Below are 19,912 nucleotides of genomic sequence, written 5' to 3'. Positions count from 1 at the left end.
AACTAGGTTAAGGAAATAAAATCCTAGAATAAAGGAATATACAAGAATCACGGAAATCCCTATTGATAAGCACCCCTTCTATACATTCCTAAAATAAGACAGTCAAGAATCATTCCTTAATTATCGAGATCACGCATGACTCCTAAATTGTAGCGATTTCTACAATTACACTCATACAGGCTTGTCTTTCTAGTATCCCTATACACTTTCTTTCTATTTTTAAGATTCTAGTGGGGAATGCTAGTTTGATTGAGAAGGTAATAAGGAGTCTAGTCGAGGGTAGGAGGTTTTTGGGATCATTTGGTAAGTTGGGAAGTGATGGATAGGTCTAAAAGAAGGGGTGGTTTAGGTATTGGAAACTTGGTGTCTAGAATCCCAACTCTTCTGACCAAATGGCTTTGACGATTTTTGCTAGATTATTCTTTGTTGTAGCATAAAGTTGTTAAAAATAAGTGTGGATTAGATGAGTATGGAAGGGATACTAATTTGAGATTTAGATGTTCTTTGAAGAGTCCGTGGAAAGTTGTCTCTCAAAGTTATCCCCTCTTCATTCCCCATATTAAATTCCTGGTGGGAAAGAGTAGCAATATGCGCTTCAGAAAGATCCTTGGTTGGGGAATGTAGTTTTGTCCACCTCTTTTCCACGCCTCATTCGCTTGAGCTTAGCGCAGGATAATTCCATTTCCTTGTGATTAAGTCCTTGCTCCTATTTTTTTTATTTTCCCTTCACAAAATTAAAGAGACTTAATCCCATTGATTGAATTTCGATTGAATTTCAATCCATACCAAGAATCCTTCTCCTTTTGGTTCGAATTTAGAAATCCACGGAGAATTAATAATTTGGCTACCCCATTTGAATTAAAGGATTAGGTGGTCCTTTGCCTTGTTGGGATTTTCATTTTCATAGGTCATTGAACACCAGGGAGATGGTTGAGCTATCGCCTATTGGTCTTTACTAGTCTTGTTAAATAACTATCATTTTTCTTTAGAGGATGATAGTCAGTCTTGGTCTTTGGAGCCCTTGGAGGTTTATTCTTGCAAATCTTATTGTGATTTTTTAACTAGATCTAATTCATCTTTTTCTCTCTGTAGATCTATTTGGAAGGCCAAAGTCCCCTTTAAAATCAAGGCTTTTATCTGGTTGGTTGTGCTTGATAGAATTAATACCAACAACTTGCTGCATATCAGGAGACCTTTAAAGGCTCTATCTCTAGATATCTGTTTTCTTTGTTTTAATTGTTCATAATCTGCATCGCATCTGTTTATACATAGTTATTATGCTTGAAGGGTATATGGAACAAGTTCTTTGGTATTTTAGGGGAATGTTGAGTGAGTTTAGAGGCAGTGGAGGATTTTTTGGCAGTTTCTTCTGTGGGTTTTGATAGGAAAAAAGAAAAGGCATCGCTCTGGAAATGTTCTTTCATTGCAGTATTTTGGGGGTTGTGGATGGAGCATAATGCACGTGTTTTTCTGAGGAATAAGTCTTTGCATTGCTGGTTTGGGAAAAGATACATTATTTGGCCTCTCTTTGGTGTGTGGGGCAGGGGAATTTTAAGGGGGTGAGCTTTTCTGATATTCAGCATGATTGATATTATATGTTGGATTGTTAGTTCGCACTGGTTTTATTTGCTTTTTTATTTGTTTGATGGTTTTATTCTATGTTTTTTATCTGGATTTTTCCAGAATTTTCTAAGGAGATGTCTTGTTCTCCTGGCTGTATATTCTTAATCTATCAATGCTATTCTTCTTTTACTATTAAAAAATAATATTAATGTGTTACATTGAAAATACTATTTACACTAATGTCATTCAAGTTAAATATATTAGTTAAGTAAACTTCTCATTAAAAAGAAAAAAAATAGTATCAATGTAACAATATGCTGCAACATAATAAGCACTTTACAATATAAAGAAGGTTATGAAAGTAATCAAAGAAAAAATATTGTCTACTGTCTAATACACATTCTATCAACCACATAAAATCATAAAATTCAAAATATGTCCATTGTCTTCCAAAAGGGCCAAAACATCATATCCATAAACATTATTACAATAGAAATAAAACCAAAAAAATAAAATTAAAACACTCTAAAATGTGCCAATCCCACAGTCCATCCCCTTTGCATTCTTTCGTAAGTCTTCAGTAGTCGTTAGCCCTTATTATTATTACAATATGCATTAGATGCGGATCATGTTGGGCCAGGTGGGTTAGAAAACCCGCAAACTAAATATATTAGTTAAGTAGACTTCTCATTAAAAAGAAAAAAAATAGTACCAATGTAACAATATGCTGCAACATAATAAGCACTTTACAATAAAAAGAAGGTTATGAAAGTAATCAAAGAAAAAATATTGTCTACTGTCTAATACACATTCTATCAACCACATAAAATCATAAAATTCAAAATATGTCCATTGTCTTCCAAAAGGGCCAAAACATCATATCCATAAACATTATTACAATAGAAATAAAACCAAAAAAATAAAAATTAAAACACTCTAAAATGTGCCAATCCCACAGTCCATCCCCTTTGCATTCTTTCATAAGTCTTCAGTAGTCGTTAGCCCTTATTATTATTACATATATGCATTAGATGCGGATCATGTTGGGTCAAGTGGGTTAGACACTAAACCCGCAAACTAACCCATACAGTTGTGTTAAGCAAAATGAGAAACTGTCAGACAACCCATAAACCATCTAAAACCCTTTTTTGTGTGTTTGGTCCAAGTTGGTCCAGTTGGGCAAGTTGTTGAACACCCCTATCCTAGACCATAGACAGGCTTTCTCTCGCATTAATAAATTTGTGTTTGGTAACACATGGGAAGACATGTTTCCACATCTTCTGCAGAAAATACTTCCTAGACCTATCTCTAAACACAACCCTCTCCTTCTTGAGTTGAATCCAATGCAAAGTTGAACAAATGGAATAAAGAGATCTTGGGAAACACTAAAGAGGCAAAAAAACAATATCTTTTTTGAAATTGACATGTCAAGAGTTGGATTTGGATTAGTATGATTTGGATGGATCTATAGCATTTGTAGGTTTTATCTAAATACACACAAATCCCACCACCAAGGTAAAACGTCTTGCTAATGAGGTATAGGGGTGGCCTCAAGCAAAGTCTGCAAAGTTCTATGGAGTGGTGCTATATTCGCCATCTCATGGACTCTTTCAATCAAGAGGAATGCAAGAATATTCATGAGCCGCATAAATTGTTCCCGTTTCTTATGGGATAGAGTGGTGTTCTTAGCTTCTTTTAGGATCCACTTTTTGATTTTATGGGGGATTATCCCTATTTGACCTTCAAAGGAATTGGAAGGCAGCTCTATTGTAATCTTTCAGTTTGTAGTTTTAACCTTTTTCTGGGACATGTTGTCCTCTTCTTTTGTGCATTGTTTCCTTCTTTAATAATTTTTCTCTTATCCAAAAAAATATAGGTCGATGATTTTGGTGAAGATAGTGGTTCTAACAATGATTTTGGTTGGGAAATGGGATATGGATTATTAATGGGTCAAATTCATGGTCCTTATGGTTGAACTCATTATTGGATAATGGATCACATTTTTCCATAAGTGCTGCTACAGTTGATATGGCAAGGGTTCCTTTTTTTTATTAAAAAAAAAAAAAAAGAATTTTATTAGAAAAGGAGAAGAATAGTACAACAAAAGGGAGGAAAAGAAAATAGGGAGAATAAGGCCCTACTTGGTATCGTTGTTGTTTCCTATTTTCTGTTTCTGTTTCTCCACAGTGAAAAAACAGATTATAAAAATGTTTTTGTTTCTGTTGTCAGTATTTAGTTTCTGTTGCTGGTTTTCAGCTGTTTGTCAAAAAACTAAAAACCAAATTTTATGATTTTCAGTTGTTTTGGCAACCTGTTGCCATAAATTTTAATATCCAAAAATGGTTTTTTTAATTTATCATTTTATACACTTTTAAAATTAAAATCAAAATTAAATGATCATATAAATTTAAATATAATTAAAATATAAATATAAATAAATTTTAGTAAATAATAATAAAACCAATTACAAAATACTTTTACTATTTTTCAATTGTCATGTCTAATAAATTTTTTATTATAAAGTAAATTTTGAAAGTAGAACAATTAAGTAAAATAAATATAATAAATTTTATTTTTATTATCCTAAATTTTTTAATGTGTATTATTGATAATTTCATTATTTTAATCATATTTTTATAATATTTTGATTTAAAGATGAAAATAAGCATTTTTTAATTAGGTTTTTAACTTGTATTAGTTTTATAAATGTTAACCAAACAAGTTGCTGGTTTTTAGTTTTCAGTTTCTGTTACTGGTTTTTGGTTTCTGTTTTTCTAATTTTTTATAGCGATACCAAATGACCCCTAAGATATCCGCTTAGAATACAAGAAAAAATAAAAGAAAGACAACAAAATATAGTACAGAACAGCTCTACTGGATCAAAGCATCCCAATCCCACTGTAAATCTGCCAGAGGTAAACAGCAAGAAACCATTATCCAAAACCCACTAAGAAGTAAGAAGCACCACTCTACTCCACACTCAACTGAGAGAAGTAGCTTTTTCTCTGAAAAATTCTGGCCTTCCTCTCCACCAAAGACAGCAGAAAAAATATCCATAAATGAGCATCGTACCAAAGCCTTTCTCTCCTTCCTCATTCCAAAATCCCTAAACTTCATAACGCTAAATGCCTCCAAAGACAAAGGACAGACCCAACTCTCACCAAGAACACCAAACAACTTACTCCAAAGTGACCAAGAGAAGTGAAAATGTAAGAATGCGAGCAATTCCATCCACTCTCAAAGTGAAGGACACACACATCAGGCAATTAGGGCTCATAAGGTCTTCTTTTCTTAAGCAAGTCAATAATGTTCAGGATCATGAACTAAGTGAGAGAAGAAGGATTCAAAAGAAAATTTCATAGACACATCTAAAACCCACACACTTTCATCACTCCCCAACTAGAGCTGAAAAGGATGAAGCACATTAATTAAAAGGGCAAGCTCATTGGTTCTCTCATTAAGATTCCTCAAAAATGGAATTCCAAGACTAACCACCATTTCGCAGAAGCAAGAAGGCAGAAATAAGAGTGTCATGAAAACAAGATACGCGAAAAAGAAGAGGATACATAAGGGCCAAAGGAACCTCCCCAATCCAATTATCCAAAAACAAACTTTCCCCTTACCAACACTATAATGGACATTAGAGGGGGGGAAAAAAGAGTAAAACTAACTTTACAACACAAATTTCCAACGACTCAAATTGATAACATTAACCCAGCTTTAGCATCCAACCCGTTATGTAGTAAAGATTTCCCCAACAAATGTTTTTGGACACCAAGTCACCTAGACCCAAACCACTCACCCTTTTTTAATAATGAGCATATTAATTTAAAAACTGGGAGGCAATGAAGTACTTTAAAAGAGGATGGTATTTTGGATATGATGAGGTATTTTGGATTTAATGCAATTTATTATAATATAATTTAAAAAATTATATATTAAAGCATAATAAAAATAATACTTCCTTTTTTTTTAGATAAGAAAAAAATATATTAAAAAAGAACAAACAAGGTAAAATGAGAGGAGAACAACACGTTCTCCTAAAAGCAAATGGAAAAGTAACAATAAAACTACAATAAAGCTGCCCTACAATCCCTTTGAAGGTCAGGCACGACAAAACCCACCCAAAAAAAAAAAAAAAATTGAATGAACAAATGGGCCCAAAAAAGAAACAAAGAACACTATTCTGTCCAGTAATCCTTAAGTCCCCATTCCTCTCAATCCTAAGGGTCCACAAGATAGCAAAAATCGCACAACACCATAAACTCTTTATTCCTACTAAAAACTTCAATATCTCACAACTAAGAAATCACCCACAATGCACCACCCAAGCTTCACCAAAACAAGAGAAAGGAGGACTATGTAGATGGTTTGCCACTTGACTATGAAGGAAAAGGTGAACGTTCACTCATTGGACTCACAGCATAACATATATATATCAAACTAAGAGCCTTACTATTTTTTGTACCTGCTATTTCAATATTATAACAATTTATTAATATCATCATATAGTGTGTGATAATACTATAACACAAAGAAAATTTGTGTCCCTAAACAGCTACATACTAGGGACATTTTGGTCGAATAAATTTGGATGCCAATGGCAAAAAAAGATTACTTAACATTGAGGTGGGAATACGATTCCCATATTCCATGGAAATGTGAAATTCCTAGGTAGTCTCATAGCCAACTAAACATGCTGATGTGGTGTCTCCAGCTTCCTATTCTAAGGAATCCGGCAAGATTCCACATATCAAACGCCCCTTATGGATTACAAAAAGTTGGAGAAATTTGAAGTGTTGCATAATTATGAATAGAAGTGTTGTAAGGAGAGTTTAAAAAAAATAAATAAAGATAGCCTTGTTTACTTTTTCTTAGTGATCTTGAAGGCATGTTGTCCTACTTTAGTTTTCCCAAGAAGCAAAGAATTATGTGAATTAACTGAGTCTTAACTATGTATTGCACCTTAAAAATGCACCTTCCCTAGAAATAACATCAGGCAAACACACATGCAGCACGAGGGACATGCCTGACTTGAAAGACACACTCTAGCACAGCTAAAACATCATTCTTTGACCTCAAACATAACACACGAGCTTGATCTCAACAGGAGGGTTACAAGCCACCACAGCAAATCTCTACATACTATTGACCAATGTTTTAAAAGGCGAAGGCGTAAGGCGAGGTGAGGCGTTCTAACCCTTAAGAGGCAAGGCATTGGGGCGCAAGCCTTTTGAGATTTTTTTTTTTTTTTTGAAAAAAAATAAGTAAATAAATTACATATATTTTACAAATAAATACAAATTAACAAAATCACAAATAAAAAGTTTAAAAAATAAAATATAATTTGTAAACTCCTTGTTGGGCATTCAAAAATTGCTAACTTTAATTCATTACATAAATCATGACAACAAATAGCTATAACATTACAATGTTCAAATTATTTTCAAGATCTAAGCTACAACTCTCAGTTATTTTGGAAAGGTAGAGGTTCAAAAATTTTTGAAATCAATTCATATTATGAAATTCCTTTTATATATACACAGAGTTAAAATTTTCTAACCAAATCTAACTCGAGATTCACACGCCCAAAATGCATAGGCCTCAACTAGAAAGGCGCAAAAGGTGTGCCTTTTTGTACTAATGCGTAAGCCTTAGTGTGTAATGCGCTAGCTTTTTTGGGATTTGGCATTTTGGATTGAGCCTCAAGGCGTTTTAGGCCTGCCTTGCCTTGAGGCGAGCCTCAAGGTGAACCTTGATTGAGCCTTTTAAAAAATTGCTATTGACACAACAGGTAGCATTACTTAAGAGAGACTACACCTTTTTAATGCTAAACTACTTATTGGCTGGAAAATAAATCACCAACTAGCAATCAATTAGACCTTAACACTTTCCTGAGTGCTATTGCACCCTATGTTGCTTAAATATGAATGATAAATGGCTCAAGAAAGCACAGTTCCATGCAGATAGAAGACAACATCTCTCAGTTTCATGAAGGACCTCTCTCTAGTTCTCTCTCAAAGAACTCTCTCTTTCTCCAGAAATCTCTTTTAGAAAGCAAGTTATGGGAGATTATGGGGAAGTTATTCCCTTCAAGAAATAGACATTCCCTTCCAGTTTCTAATTCTAAGTTAGGTTGGGATCAGCCTGACACAGTGCCCAGTTTGGGTTCAAAAGCCAATGTCTGGCAAGTTCGTGATGCTTTCTTCCTCAACAAATGTCTTTGGCGGCCAAAAAAATTAAGCTTTTGAGTTTTATGGCTCTTGTAACTAGCTTCATCAAATGCATTACATGCATGCACAAGGCTGCTTCTTTTTAATAATAGATGAATTAACTATTTTATCTTCATTAAAGCTTTGTGTGCAATATATAAGAAATGCTAACTTAGAAAATTTGAAAGTAAAATTGAGAGGCAAAAGGGTCTTTCCTCAGGATAGTAGTATGGATTCTTGTTTCAGGAAATTGAAAAACTCAGTTGCAGTAGGCTAAGTAATTGAGTGAGCAGTAGGATGGAGATTTTTTCTAGTTTATAAGAAATGAAAAATTCAATCTTTTCAAATTCAACTTCGATTATTTTTATACATTTCTTTAAGCAGTATATGGAGTTTTTTTTTTCTAGTGTCAACGAACTCAAAATTTTAAGCTTTTAAATTTCAGCTTTTTTTCTCCATCCATTTCCACCACAACCAAGCAGAGCACAACCAACGCCTCAATGGCAATAAATCCAACAAAACCCAACTAAATGTGGCTAACTCCTAACTGAATCAAAACGACGAACCCAATTCAAAATTTTAAATTTCGAAAAGTATGTCCCCAAAAACTCACCATTTGCTTCTGATGCGACTGAATCTCCCGATCAGAATCCTCATCCTCTGACAAATCCTCGTACGCATACCGCCCATACCTTGAGTTCTGCTGAAGCATAAATTGCAACGCCACGTTCCTCTTCCTCCAGTCTATCACCACTGCCCCTGTGCCGGCCCTGGGCGAAGCCGCAAACGTGACTACAGACCTCATACAAGGCGCAGGCAGCATGAAAAAGGGGCCGAGAACTGAAGTTTGGCACTTCATGGCCGCAAGATACAAGGGCTTTAGAAGCCTAGGGGTTTTGCGGCAAGTACAGAAGGATGTAGTGATGAAGAGTCCGTGTGTGAGGGGCATGGTGAGAAGAGGGCTTAATCTGACATGGCCCTTAAACATGGTGCAGCAGGGCATGATGGGAGTTGGGAGTATGCGCAGCTGGTTTAGTTCGGCGGATGCTGCTGTTGCATTTATTCAGACTAGGGCTTTGACGGAGAGGGGATGAAGAGAGCCCAGCAAGAAGTTGCAGGCAGGGCCCTGTCTGAGAAGGCGGCGGCAGTTCTGTATTTGTATCCCATGCACCGTCTGCGGCTGGAGTTCGACCATCATCGCGATAAAATTCCAGTTATGGACTCACTGTCAAACCTTAAACCCCAAGCCTCACCGTTAATTCCAATTGAGAGTTAAGAAGAGCTCCACTCATGTAGTTACTATTGTTTGAACTTTTAACATTATTTAATATTTAGAACAAAAGGTCACTACAGTTTGGTTTTAAAAAAAATACAAAATTAGGAAGGGACGATTAGTCGAAATTTAATTTTTTTCATTTTCTATTTTTTTAATGAAAATATTAAAAATTAGTTAATTTTTTTGGTTGTAGAATATTCGTATAAAAAACATAAACTAGAATAAAAGGTTTTGACAATATTTACTTTTAGAAATAATTTGATTTTTATTTTAAATTTCTTAAATTAAACAAATTCATCTGATTTTCAATTTTTTTAATTTATATAGAAAATTTAGAAAATATTTTTTTCTAAATTTTTTTGCATTTAAAAGTATGAAATTTGAATTTTAAATTTTGATTTTGTGGATTATGAAAAAATATAATACACAATTATATGAGTTTCTTTCAAGTCCAATCAAATCCATATCCAAACCCTAAAATACATGATCACATGTATATTACTTTGTATAATTTTGTGAAAATTTAGAAAATAAGTTGTCTTTTTTGTAATTATTTTAAAAAATAAAAAATATTTTTTTACAACTAACAAAGTAACTAACTCTTTATTTTCTATCATTCTAGTATGAATCATGAAAAAAGAAAAAATAAACTTAAATTTTAAAATTATTTGAAAAACAAAAATGGAAAATATAAAATATTTTCCACAACTAAATGGCCCTTCATTTTCCAAAAAATACTCTATTTTTTTTAAATAACCAAAAAGCCCTTGGAGTTTCAAAATTTCCTAAAAATCCCTTAAAATTTTTCACAAAATACCTTGAAAATTCTAAGAAAATCATGGGAGTATTTCCAATCTGTTTTTGGCAATTGAATGCATTTGCATATCCACTAATTAAGTGTCAAAGTTGCTTAATTAAGGTATTTTAAATGTGTTTATTGATCATTACAAATTAGATTAAATGTCCAAATTATGCACATTATTTTAAATAGAGTTCAATTTATAATATTAGGATTTTTATTCTAATTTTTGTCCGTAAATTTATGAACACTTGTGTTTAATTATTGTAAGGCACTTTCGAGAATTAAAGGTGTTAAGAACTCAATGAATCAGAAGAGAAAAACTAAAAGAACTTAATGATAAGAACTGAAAAACAGAGAATGTATATTCTGAATTGAGTAAGAATAGAAATCTTCGAGTGTCAAATACAAAGAGGTCTTGTAATATGTGTACTACATAGAAGACCATAACAGTATAACAAAAATAACAATAAGAGCTAATAGTTAAGTCTTCTTTACCACCTTTTCTGCCTTGAGTTTTTCTTCCTTGGATTTCAATTCCATCTTGTCAATGTGAGATGTTATACTCCAACATCCCCCCCCCCCCTCTCTCAAGATGAGCATGTATATTTATAATGTTCATCTTGCGCAAATTATGATAGAAAGGCAGTGAACCAAGGGGTTTTGTAAAGATATCTGCAAGTTGTAATCTTGAGGGAATATAAAAAAAATCTTTATAACATTCTGCTGTAATTTTTCCCTAACAAGATGACAATCAATTTGAATGTGTTTAGTCCTCTCATGTTGTACTAGGTTCGTTGGAATGGACAAAGTTGATTTGCTGTAGTGTATAGCAATGATGGTTGAGGATGAGCAACACTAAGATCTTGAAGAGCAAAAAGTAACCATTGCACCTCACATGTTGTGGCTGCAAAAGCTCTATATTCTGCTTCTGCAGATGATCTGCTAATTGTGGCTTGCTTCTTTGATTTCCAAGAGATTAATGAGTCTCCTAGAAAAATTACATAACTTGTAACACTTCTCCTGGTGTCTAAGCAACATGCCCAATCACTATCAGAAAAGGCTTTCAACTTTAAATCTAAAGATGAAGAGAATAATAACCCTTGGCCTGGTGTTGCTTTTAAGTATCTAAGCACACGAATGGTAGCTTGATAATAAGACACTACTGGTTTAACAATAAACTAGCTAAGAACCTGAACATAATAGGCCAAGTCAGGTCTTGTAATTGTCAAATATAATAGTTTACCAATTAATCTCCTATAACCTAAGATATCCTCATAAAGATTGGGATCAACTGCACTAAGTTTAAGATTAGATTCCATTGGAAATGCAACTGGCTTGGAACTTATGAGACCTATATCTTGGAGTATGTCCAAAGCATACTTCCTTTGGCAAAGAGTGTAACGCCCCGAACCCTTAAACCCGGGTATGGCGCGTTATACCTGATAAATCATATTCCATAACATACATACACAGTAGAAAACATAATCATAATCTCCATAAACATAGTTCTATAATACCAACATTTCATAATACCAGAGTTTACTATTTTCTATCTATAGATCCTTAAAATCCAACCATCACTTGCATTTCCATAGATACATAATTCCCAAAGCATTTCAGTATTTTCACAATCATTCATCCCTCAATATCCTTAAAACAAAACGACATAAAACATAAATATTTATATCCCCAAAATAGCATCTACATATACCCTTTCTTTTATAGTCCTCAAAAATGTTAAAATATCCTCAAGCTCTTAAGTCTGACCTCGAGGATGTCCTAAAAAAAAAAACATTCATATTCGGGTGAGACACATCTCAATAAGGGAAAAAACAAACATATTAAAACAGCGTGTGGTCAACATGAGGTAAATAGATATCATTTAATTACATTTGCAAATCATCTCATAACATCGAAATCGTTTTATGAACTTAAACAATCACATGCAAATATTTAACTCACAAGATTACTCAAGAATAGGGGTAATTACTCACTCATACAAGTAGCACCCCTCTGCTCTGATACTTAGGCAATCCTGAGGTCACAACTAAAGCATACCAAGGCACTCACCTTACTCAATAAACCCTCAAGTGTTATCTTGATCTTGTACTCACGCATTCAACAATAGTTTACAGGCAAAGGCCCTAAGGATAGGGAAATCTACCCACCCATACAAGTAGGTTCCCTTTGCTCTAGTGCGTTATGCAGCTACTGTCACATCTGAGGCTATTAGTGCACTCGCCTTTCTCAGTAAGCTCTCAGGCGAAGAGCTTGCCTCGCCCAATCGTAACATGTTCTACATACATAGATACTTCTAATATCATAATACTTTATTCCTTTCTGTCATTATTCATTCATACACATTTGTTCATGTTCATAGCTTAAGCATTACATTTCGTTTCACTTTAAGTGACTCTTTCCTATTTGTATCGTTCATATTTATCATTTCATTTCATTACATTGTCATTCCATTGTCATTTCATTGCATAACATTTTTATTTTATTCTTTCGTACTACAGCTGGTCTTTAGCCATCATCGGTTAGTCCACATAGAAATGCACTAGAATCTGCTAACATGACTGTCTTTCAGCTGTCTTACATTTACATGTTTACATTTAACATACACAAGCAACATTGTCCATATCATATTTTATTCTTAATATTTTACTTGCTTAGCCTGCATCTCATACATTTAACATATATTCGCACAGAATCTCATGTCACACAATTTAATAGTAAAATTCATGTACATTCTTACAAAATAAGCCAACTTGTAATTAACATTTATATACTAAAAATACATTTCATTTCTTACTTATTTCCTCCAAAAATTCCTTTCACTTTCATTCATTTACTTTCACATGTATACAGCTATATAAACAATCCGAAGCTCAGAAAACATAAATTTCATAGTTGGCATTTTAAACCCACATAAAAGCGTATATATACGTAAGTAACACATAATTCTTTTTAATTCATGAAAAATCTGATTTAATAAATAAATTTTTCCCTTACTTGACTTTCAAACTATGCCTGTAAGATCCCCAAACCGATACCCACAGCGTTCACTTGGACCTTGAATCCAAAAACCCTAATTTAATTAAAATAAATTCTAACTAACCCAAATCTTAAGGAAAACACTTATTTACAACTTCTTAGGCTTCAAATAACATTATTCATTAAGGAAATCCCAAAATAATTCACTTACCCTGATTTTGGGAGGTTTCCCAAACCCCTCAATCCAACAATTAGCTCCTACAACCTTACAGAGAACGATCCTACAAACCTCGTGGCGGTTTTGGATTGTCAAATCGGGTCAAAACCGGCCCAAAATTGAAGAGAGAAGGCTGGAGGTTCGTATTTTAAAGAGAGAGAGTGAGGGTTCCCGAGTTTCTCGCTGAAAAATGAAGAACTCTCTATTTATAGGCAGGGCTTCATCGACAAGACACTTGGATTCGTTGACGAGGCATTGTAGAGACTTCATCGACGAGAAGATACCTTCGTCAACGAAATTTAGAATTCCAAAATATACTCTCTCGGGATTCCTTCGTCGACGAGAAACTGTATTTGTCGATGAGCTTTAGAAGGACAGTCGTCGACAAGGACAGGACATTCGTTGATGAGGTTTGCTGTTCCTTCTAAAAATCCTTCCTTTTCCCTTATTATCCATTAATCCATTCCATTTATTATATTTTCTAATTATTTTAACTTTTCAGGTCATTATAAAGAGAAATTCCAGACATTGATCTGGCTATTTCCAATCCCAAGAAGCATTTCAACTATCCCAAGTCCTTGATTGTGAATTTATCATGCAAAAATAACTTGAGTTACTGAATCTCAATTAGACTATCACCAGCTAAGAGAAGATCATCAACATATACTAATAATGCTATGAAAGAATTTTCAGCTTTCTTAATGAAAAGTGAGCAAACAAAATTGCCTTGAATAAATCCATAATCAAAAAGAGCTTGAGAAAGTTTTGCAAACCATTGCTGAGAGGCCTGCTTCAGGCCATAGATGCTCTTTAGCAAAACACAAACTAAATTGGGCTGTTTAACATGTAAACCAAGGGGCACTTCCATGTAAACTTCTTCATGTAATTCACCATGTAAAAAAAACATTATTTACATCTAATTGGTGAATATGCCAACTCCTAATAGTAGCAACAACTAACAATAATCAAATTGAAGTAATTTTTGCCACTGGAGAAAAGGTATCAAGGAAGTCTAATCCTTCTTATTGAGTGTAGCCTTTGGCTACCAGCCTTGCTTTATGTCTTTCTATAGTTCCATTAGCCTTGTATTTCACTTTAGAAACCCATTTACAACCAATGATCTGTTTATTTTTAGGGAAAGTAACAAGTTCCCAAGTTTTGTTTAACTTTAAACCATTGAGTTCATCCATGCATGTAATTTTGCAGCTTGTTTGTAAGTTTTTGGTTCTTTGGTGACAAAAATTAAATCTAAAAAGGCCTTGTGTGATGCTAAAAGTTTATTGATAGAAATAAAAGATGAAATAGAATAGAGATTACCTGTGTTAGAGGAGCAATCAATTGGAGCAAATGAATTGTTTGCATAAGGAAACAATGAGACATTACCATAATAATAATCCTGCAAACATTTTGGTGGGTGTTTAATTCTAGATGATTTTCTAATGTGTGTGTCGCGGCGTCCCGGGAGCCCGTGTGCCCCGGTTGGCGAACTAAAAATCATTTTAATATTTTCATGGAAAAACATGGAATGTCGGAGTCGCCACTAACCTTTAGTGCAGTTAGAACACATGATTACTACTCCGTTAGGGGTAGAATCGGTCTACATTACCAGAGTTGGGGTCGGGAGTTCGATTACGTGAGGGGAAGGTACGAGCACCCCCTACGCGCCCGTTCTTACGAACGGTACCTAAGTAATTTGAAATTATCCCTAAACTAATGTAATAAGTCTTTAAATTACTCCTTTTTATGAATTTATAAATACATGTGAAAAATAAATAAATAAATAAAATAATAAATAAATGAAGATAATATATACATACGTATTCCCTCAGAGCTTAGGGTACGTGATGCCCTAAGGCTCATACCCCCGCAATAAAATCATAGGGATACACCCACACAAAAATACTTATTAAAATAATACCAAAATACTAGAAATAATGGATATCGCAATACAAAATATAAACATAGGATATAGTTGAAAATTCCAGAAATATGTGAAAATAATAGCCTTAATATATTATAATGATAATACATTACTTGTAATAAAAATACTACTACAATAATAACACACATATATCTCATAATATTAATAACACATAAATACCAATACAATATTATAATACCACTTTATCATAACACGTAAATATTAATATTATACCATAATAATACCACTAGACTAATAATACATATATATCATAATTTTAATAACTATACAATATGATAATATATCTTAACAAATATATGCAAAAACCCTAACTATAAATAATCAAAACTTTAACATAAAACTAATAAGACCCTAATGTTAACAATAAAGGAAACATTTAAGAACATGGCAATAAATCAAACCCTAAAAGTTAAAGGTAATATAAACAAACATGGCAACAAATAAGACGAAATTATGAGATTAGACAAACCCTAAGATAAATATACAATGTCAATCAGACCCGCAATAATATATACAATAATATGAAAATAATCAAACGTGCAATAATATGGAAATAAATCAAAAATCCTAAAAAATATTTACTAATAATTTGGAAACATATGAAACCCTAAAGTTGAAATGTGATAACAATATGGAAACACTTAATCCCTAAATAATAATAATAATAATAATAATAATAATAATAATATGGAAACAATTTGAACCCTAAAATAAATATACGATATATGCAATAAAATTACGGAAATAATTGAACCTTACTATTAATATACAATAACAATGTGAGAGACCAATCAAACCCTAAATAAAACGTATGATGAACAAAACCCTAAATATACCGTTAAAACCCTAAACACAACATGTAATAATTTAAACCCTAAATACACAATACATACTAAAATAAATAACATACCACGGGATAATATACAACAATAACAACTGAGAGCCTAATCATAAAGATCAAGTATCAAAACCCAAACCAACAAAATATCAAATATCTAACCTTTTAAAAAATTGAAATAATCCTCAATAAAAATCCTGCAACCATAATAGATCAGTTAGTATCCTATAAAAACTACACCCAAATATAACCGGGGGGTATACTTAAACAATTATTGCTATTTAAAATAAATGTAAAACAAAAAAAAAAGAAAAAGAAAAAGAAAAAAAGGGGTCAGTATGTGTGTGCTTGTCTGCATGCTTACTGGTATGTGTGTGTTTTCTAGAGGTGTGGGTGCGTGTGTGTGTTTGTGTGGTTACAATGGGTAAGGGAAACTCCCAGCAAGGGTGCTGTGTGCGAGTGTTTGCAGTTGTGTGTTTCATTGGGTGTAAAGGTGTGTGCTTTAACGTGTGTTAGAGGGTATTTGATGTGTGTGTTTGTGTGTGTTTGGGGTGAGTTTTTATTGCAGGGACTCACCGAAGGACTGAGAGAGGGATTCAAGATGGCCGGAGATGAGGCTGTGCTGGTGTGCTACTGCTGCTGCAGAGGGGTAGTGCCGGAGTTGGGGAGTGTCGTCCGGCTTTGCAGGTGAGATGGTGGTTGTTGGAGATCCTGAAGGCTGGCCGGAGATCTTGGAGGCCGTGGAGTAGGAGGAGTGGTTGGTGCATGGCCGTTAACAGCGTCGGCGAGTGAGCAGTGGTGACTTGCGGCGGCAGCGAGCACAGCCGACCGGAGCAGAGAGTTCAGCAGGACTGGTATTCTCGGCTGTTCTTTTTGGATGGAAGCAGGTTGGCGACTGGAGGTTGGCAGCGAGCGTTGTAGAGGGTTGAAGCTGGTAGCCGTGGGAGGCTGCGACGGTGAGGGTGGATGGCCGTGGGGGCACCGTTGGAATCAGAGAGAATGGTGATGGGAGAGGGTGACGGCGGTTGTGTGTCTCCGGGGAGAAGAAGAAGAAGAAGCAGGAGTATTTTCTTTTCTTTTTTTTTCGGCTGTGCTCCCCTTTTTAAAAGAAAAAACTTTGAGAACCCTAATAAAAACTTCCTTTTGTGATTTTTATTTTTTATTTTTTTTTATGCTTTTATTCTTATGGTAATAATGAAAAAGGAAATAATATTAATAATAATAATCATAATAATATAAATATCAATAAGGTAATAATAATAATAATACTGCTAAATAGTAAATAGTAATAAATAATTATAGTAAAAATAAAAATAATAAAGATAAAATAATAATAATAATAATAATGATAATAATAAATAAATAATAGTGATAATAATAAATTACTTATAATAATATAGGAAAATAAATAATAATAATAATAATAATATTAATAATAATAATAATAATAATAAATAATAAACAAATAACAATAATAATAATAATAATAATAATAAAGTATCAATTTTGAATAAAATAATAATAATAATAATAATAAGGTAATAATAATAATTATAGTAAATTAATAATAACAATAATAATAAATAAATAAAATAATTATAAGAAAGTAATAATAAAAATACTAATAATAATAATAAAATAATAATAAAAAGGGAACCCCTTGTTCTATTTGGTTAGGGCAAAAATAGGGTGTCTATAGTGTGAACCTGTGGGAATAGAAACTGCCGAGTCAGATTGATGATCTCTGTCAATGTGAGAGGAATCTAATGCAGTATAAGTCATTGAGGTATTATTTTGAACACAAGAGATAGGATTATTTATAAGAGAAGAATCATGTTGGAGTTCTGAACAAAAAAGTAGGTATATCATAACTAAGTAGAAGAATTTTGAAAGGAAAGTTGGTTTCATGAAACACAACATTTCTAGAAATGATGATTCTGTTTGTGTTTAAGTCCTTGAGTTTATAACCTTTAACATTAGAAGGATATCCTAAAAATAGACATTTAGTTGCTCTTGGATCGAACTTTTGTCTGTGATTAGCAATTGTAAATGCAAAGCATAGACATCCAAAAACATTTAAATGAGAAAGATTTGGTGGTTTGTGAAATAAAATTTCAAAAGGTGTTTTGTTTTGGAGAAGAGGAGTTGGAATTCTATTTATTATATGTGATGCAATCATTATATAACCACTCCAAAAAAAGTAAAGGTAAGTTTGCTTGAAACATCAATGCTCTAGTTGTGTTTAAGAAGTGTTGATGTTTCCTTTCAACAACTCCATTTTGTTGTGGGATTTCCACACAACTTCTTTCATGTAAAATGTCATTTTCTCTATAAAAGTTTGTAAGAATAAATTCTAAACCATTTTCTGTTCTTATGATTTTGATAGAAGTATTCAACTGAGTTATAACCATTTTACAGAAATTTGGCAGCAAAGATGAAACCTCGAATTTGTTTTTAAGCAAATATACACAAGTACATCTTGTAAAATCATCTACAATGGTTAAAAAAAATTTTAAACCAAAATATGAGATAGTAGCAAATGGACCCCATTTATCACAATGAATCAAATCAAACTCTTTATTAGAAATATGCTGAGATACGGGAAAAGAAAGCTTTTTTTGATTTGCTAGTGGACAAATTTCATCGACATTTGTACAATCAAATGCAATTGAATTGTCTATTTATTAAAGAAAATGTATTCTAGAATTTGCCTGTAAAAGAAAATAAGAACCAAAAAAAGATATACAAAGATTAGATTCTTTGGTTAGTTTAGAAACCGACAATAGATTGAATGAAAAGTTAGGAACACACAAGACATTATTTAAAAATATTGTGCTTGAAATGCTTATAGTTTCAATATAGAATGCTGGAACAGTTTGTCCATTATGGAGATTAATGGAAATTGAAACTGATTTAGGAGTAAAACAATAGAATCGAGGTGAATAGATCATATGATCAGTTGCACTAGTATCTAAAATTCAAGAAAATTTAGAATTGAATTTGGTAGAGGCAAAATGACAGTGATTAAAAATATTACCAGAAAACTTAGGGGTAGTGGCTAGATTTACTGATGTTGTGGATATACCAGTGGTATGAGTAGATGAATTTAAATTGGCAAGTGCTAGGAGCTTATTAAATTCTTCAGCAGTTCAACTAATCCTTTGGTTCTCATTACTACTTTGATTGGAGACCTCTTCAGTTGAAATGGCAGCATGTGTAGAGGGAGGATTTTTTTTTCCCTTAGGTCCAGTCCATCCAGGAGGATAACCATGCAATTGAAAGCATTTATCAATTGTATGACCATTATAGCCACAGTGAGTACAGTGTAATAAGGATTTCTTCGACTTGTCTTTGGAGAACTTACACTAAGTAGTCTGAGTAGGCTGAGTGTATTTCTTGGCTAACAAAGCATGTGTTTTAGTACTTGAAAAATTAGTTAATTGTCTCTGACTTTCTTCTTGAAGCAGCAAAGAAAATACTTTAGCAATGCTGGGCAATGGAACAACAAGTAACAACTAACTTCTTCCTGAAGCATAAGAATCATTCAGGCCTACAAGAAACTTTAATACGTAATCTGATTAATGTCGAAGAATCAAGAAGTTGAACAAATCACTTGTACAAGAAGCCATCTTGCCACATGAACAAGTTAGGAATGACCTATAACTGACATACTCATCCCAAAGAGTCTTAAAGACACTAAAATACTCTGTAATCGAAGATGAACCCTAGTTTATATAGCTTAGAGATTTTTCAAGATGGAAAACTCTTGGGCCATCACTTCTCAAATATCTTGTTTTTAGCTCATACTAGAGATCTATAGCAAAGGTAACATAAAGCAAGCTATTTCTAATATATTTAGTTATAGAATTCATGAGCCAAGAAAGTACCAAATTATTGGCATGAAGCCAAGAAATATGAATAATACATTGATTAGTAGCATGAGAAGTAATTGAGCCATCAATGAAGGTTACCTTGTTCTTGACAGTTAGAGCAATGGTGATCAATCGACTCCAAGCAATGTAGTTATCTCTTACAAAGAATTCTGAGACCAATAGAGAACTTGGA

The 19,912-nt window shown here is 33.2% G+C and overlaps 1 protein-coding gene across 1 annotated transcript in view; it reads right to left on the bottom strand.

Moving 5' to 3' along the window:
- The window catches only part of LOC131146852 (DExH-box ATP-dependent RNA helicase DExH3), a 100,527-nt gene extending 91,470 nt beyond the window's left edge, over positions 1 to 9,057 (bottom strand). Inside the window, exon 1 of the mRNA XM_058096659.1 lies at positions 8,389 to 9,057. Coding sequence (XP_057952642.1) covers positions 8,389 to 8,778 — 390 coding nt within the window. The 5' untranslated portion in view covers positions 8,779 to 9,057. The remainder of the gene's footprint in view (positions 1 to 8,388) is intronic.
- Positions 9,058 to 19,912: the final 10,855 nt, after the last annotated feature.

The sequence above is a fragment of the Malania oleifera genome, chromosome 13, assembly GCF_029873635.1.
Source record: "Malania oleifera isolate guangnan ecotype guangnan chromosome 13, ASM2987363v1, whole genome shotgun sequence".
Taxonomy (NCBI): domain Eukaryota; kingdom Viridiplantae; phylum Streptophyta; class Magnoliopsida; order Santalales; family Ximeniaceae; genus Malania; species Malania oleifera.
Note: the sequence above shows the minus strand (reverse complement) of the source record. Positions and strands in the feature narration are given on the sequence as shown.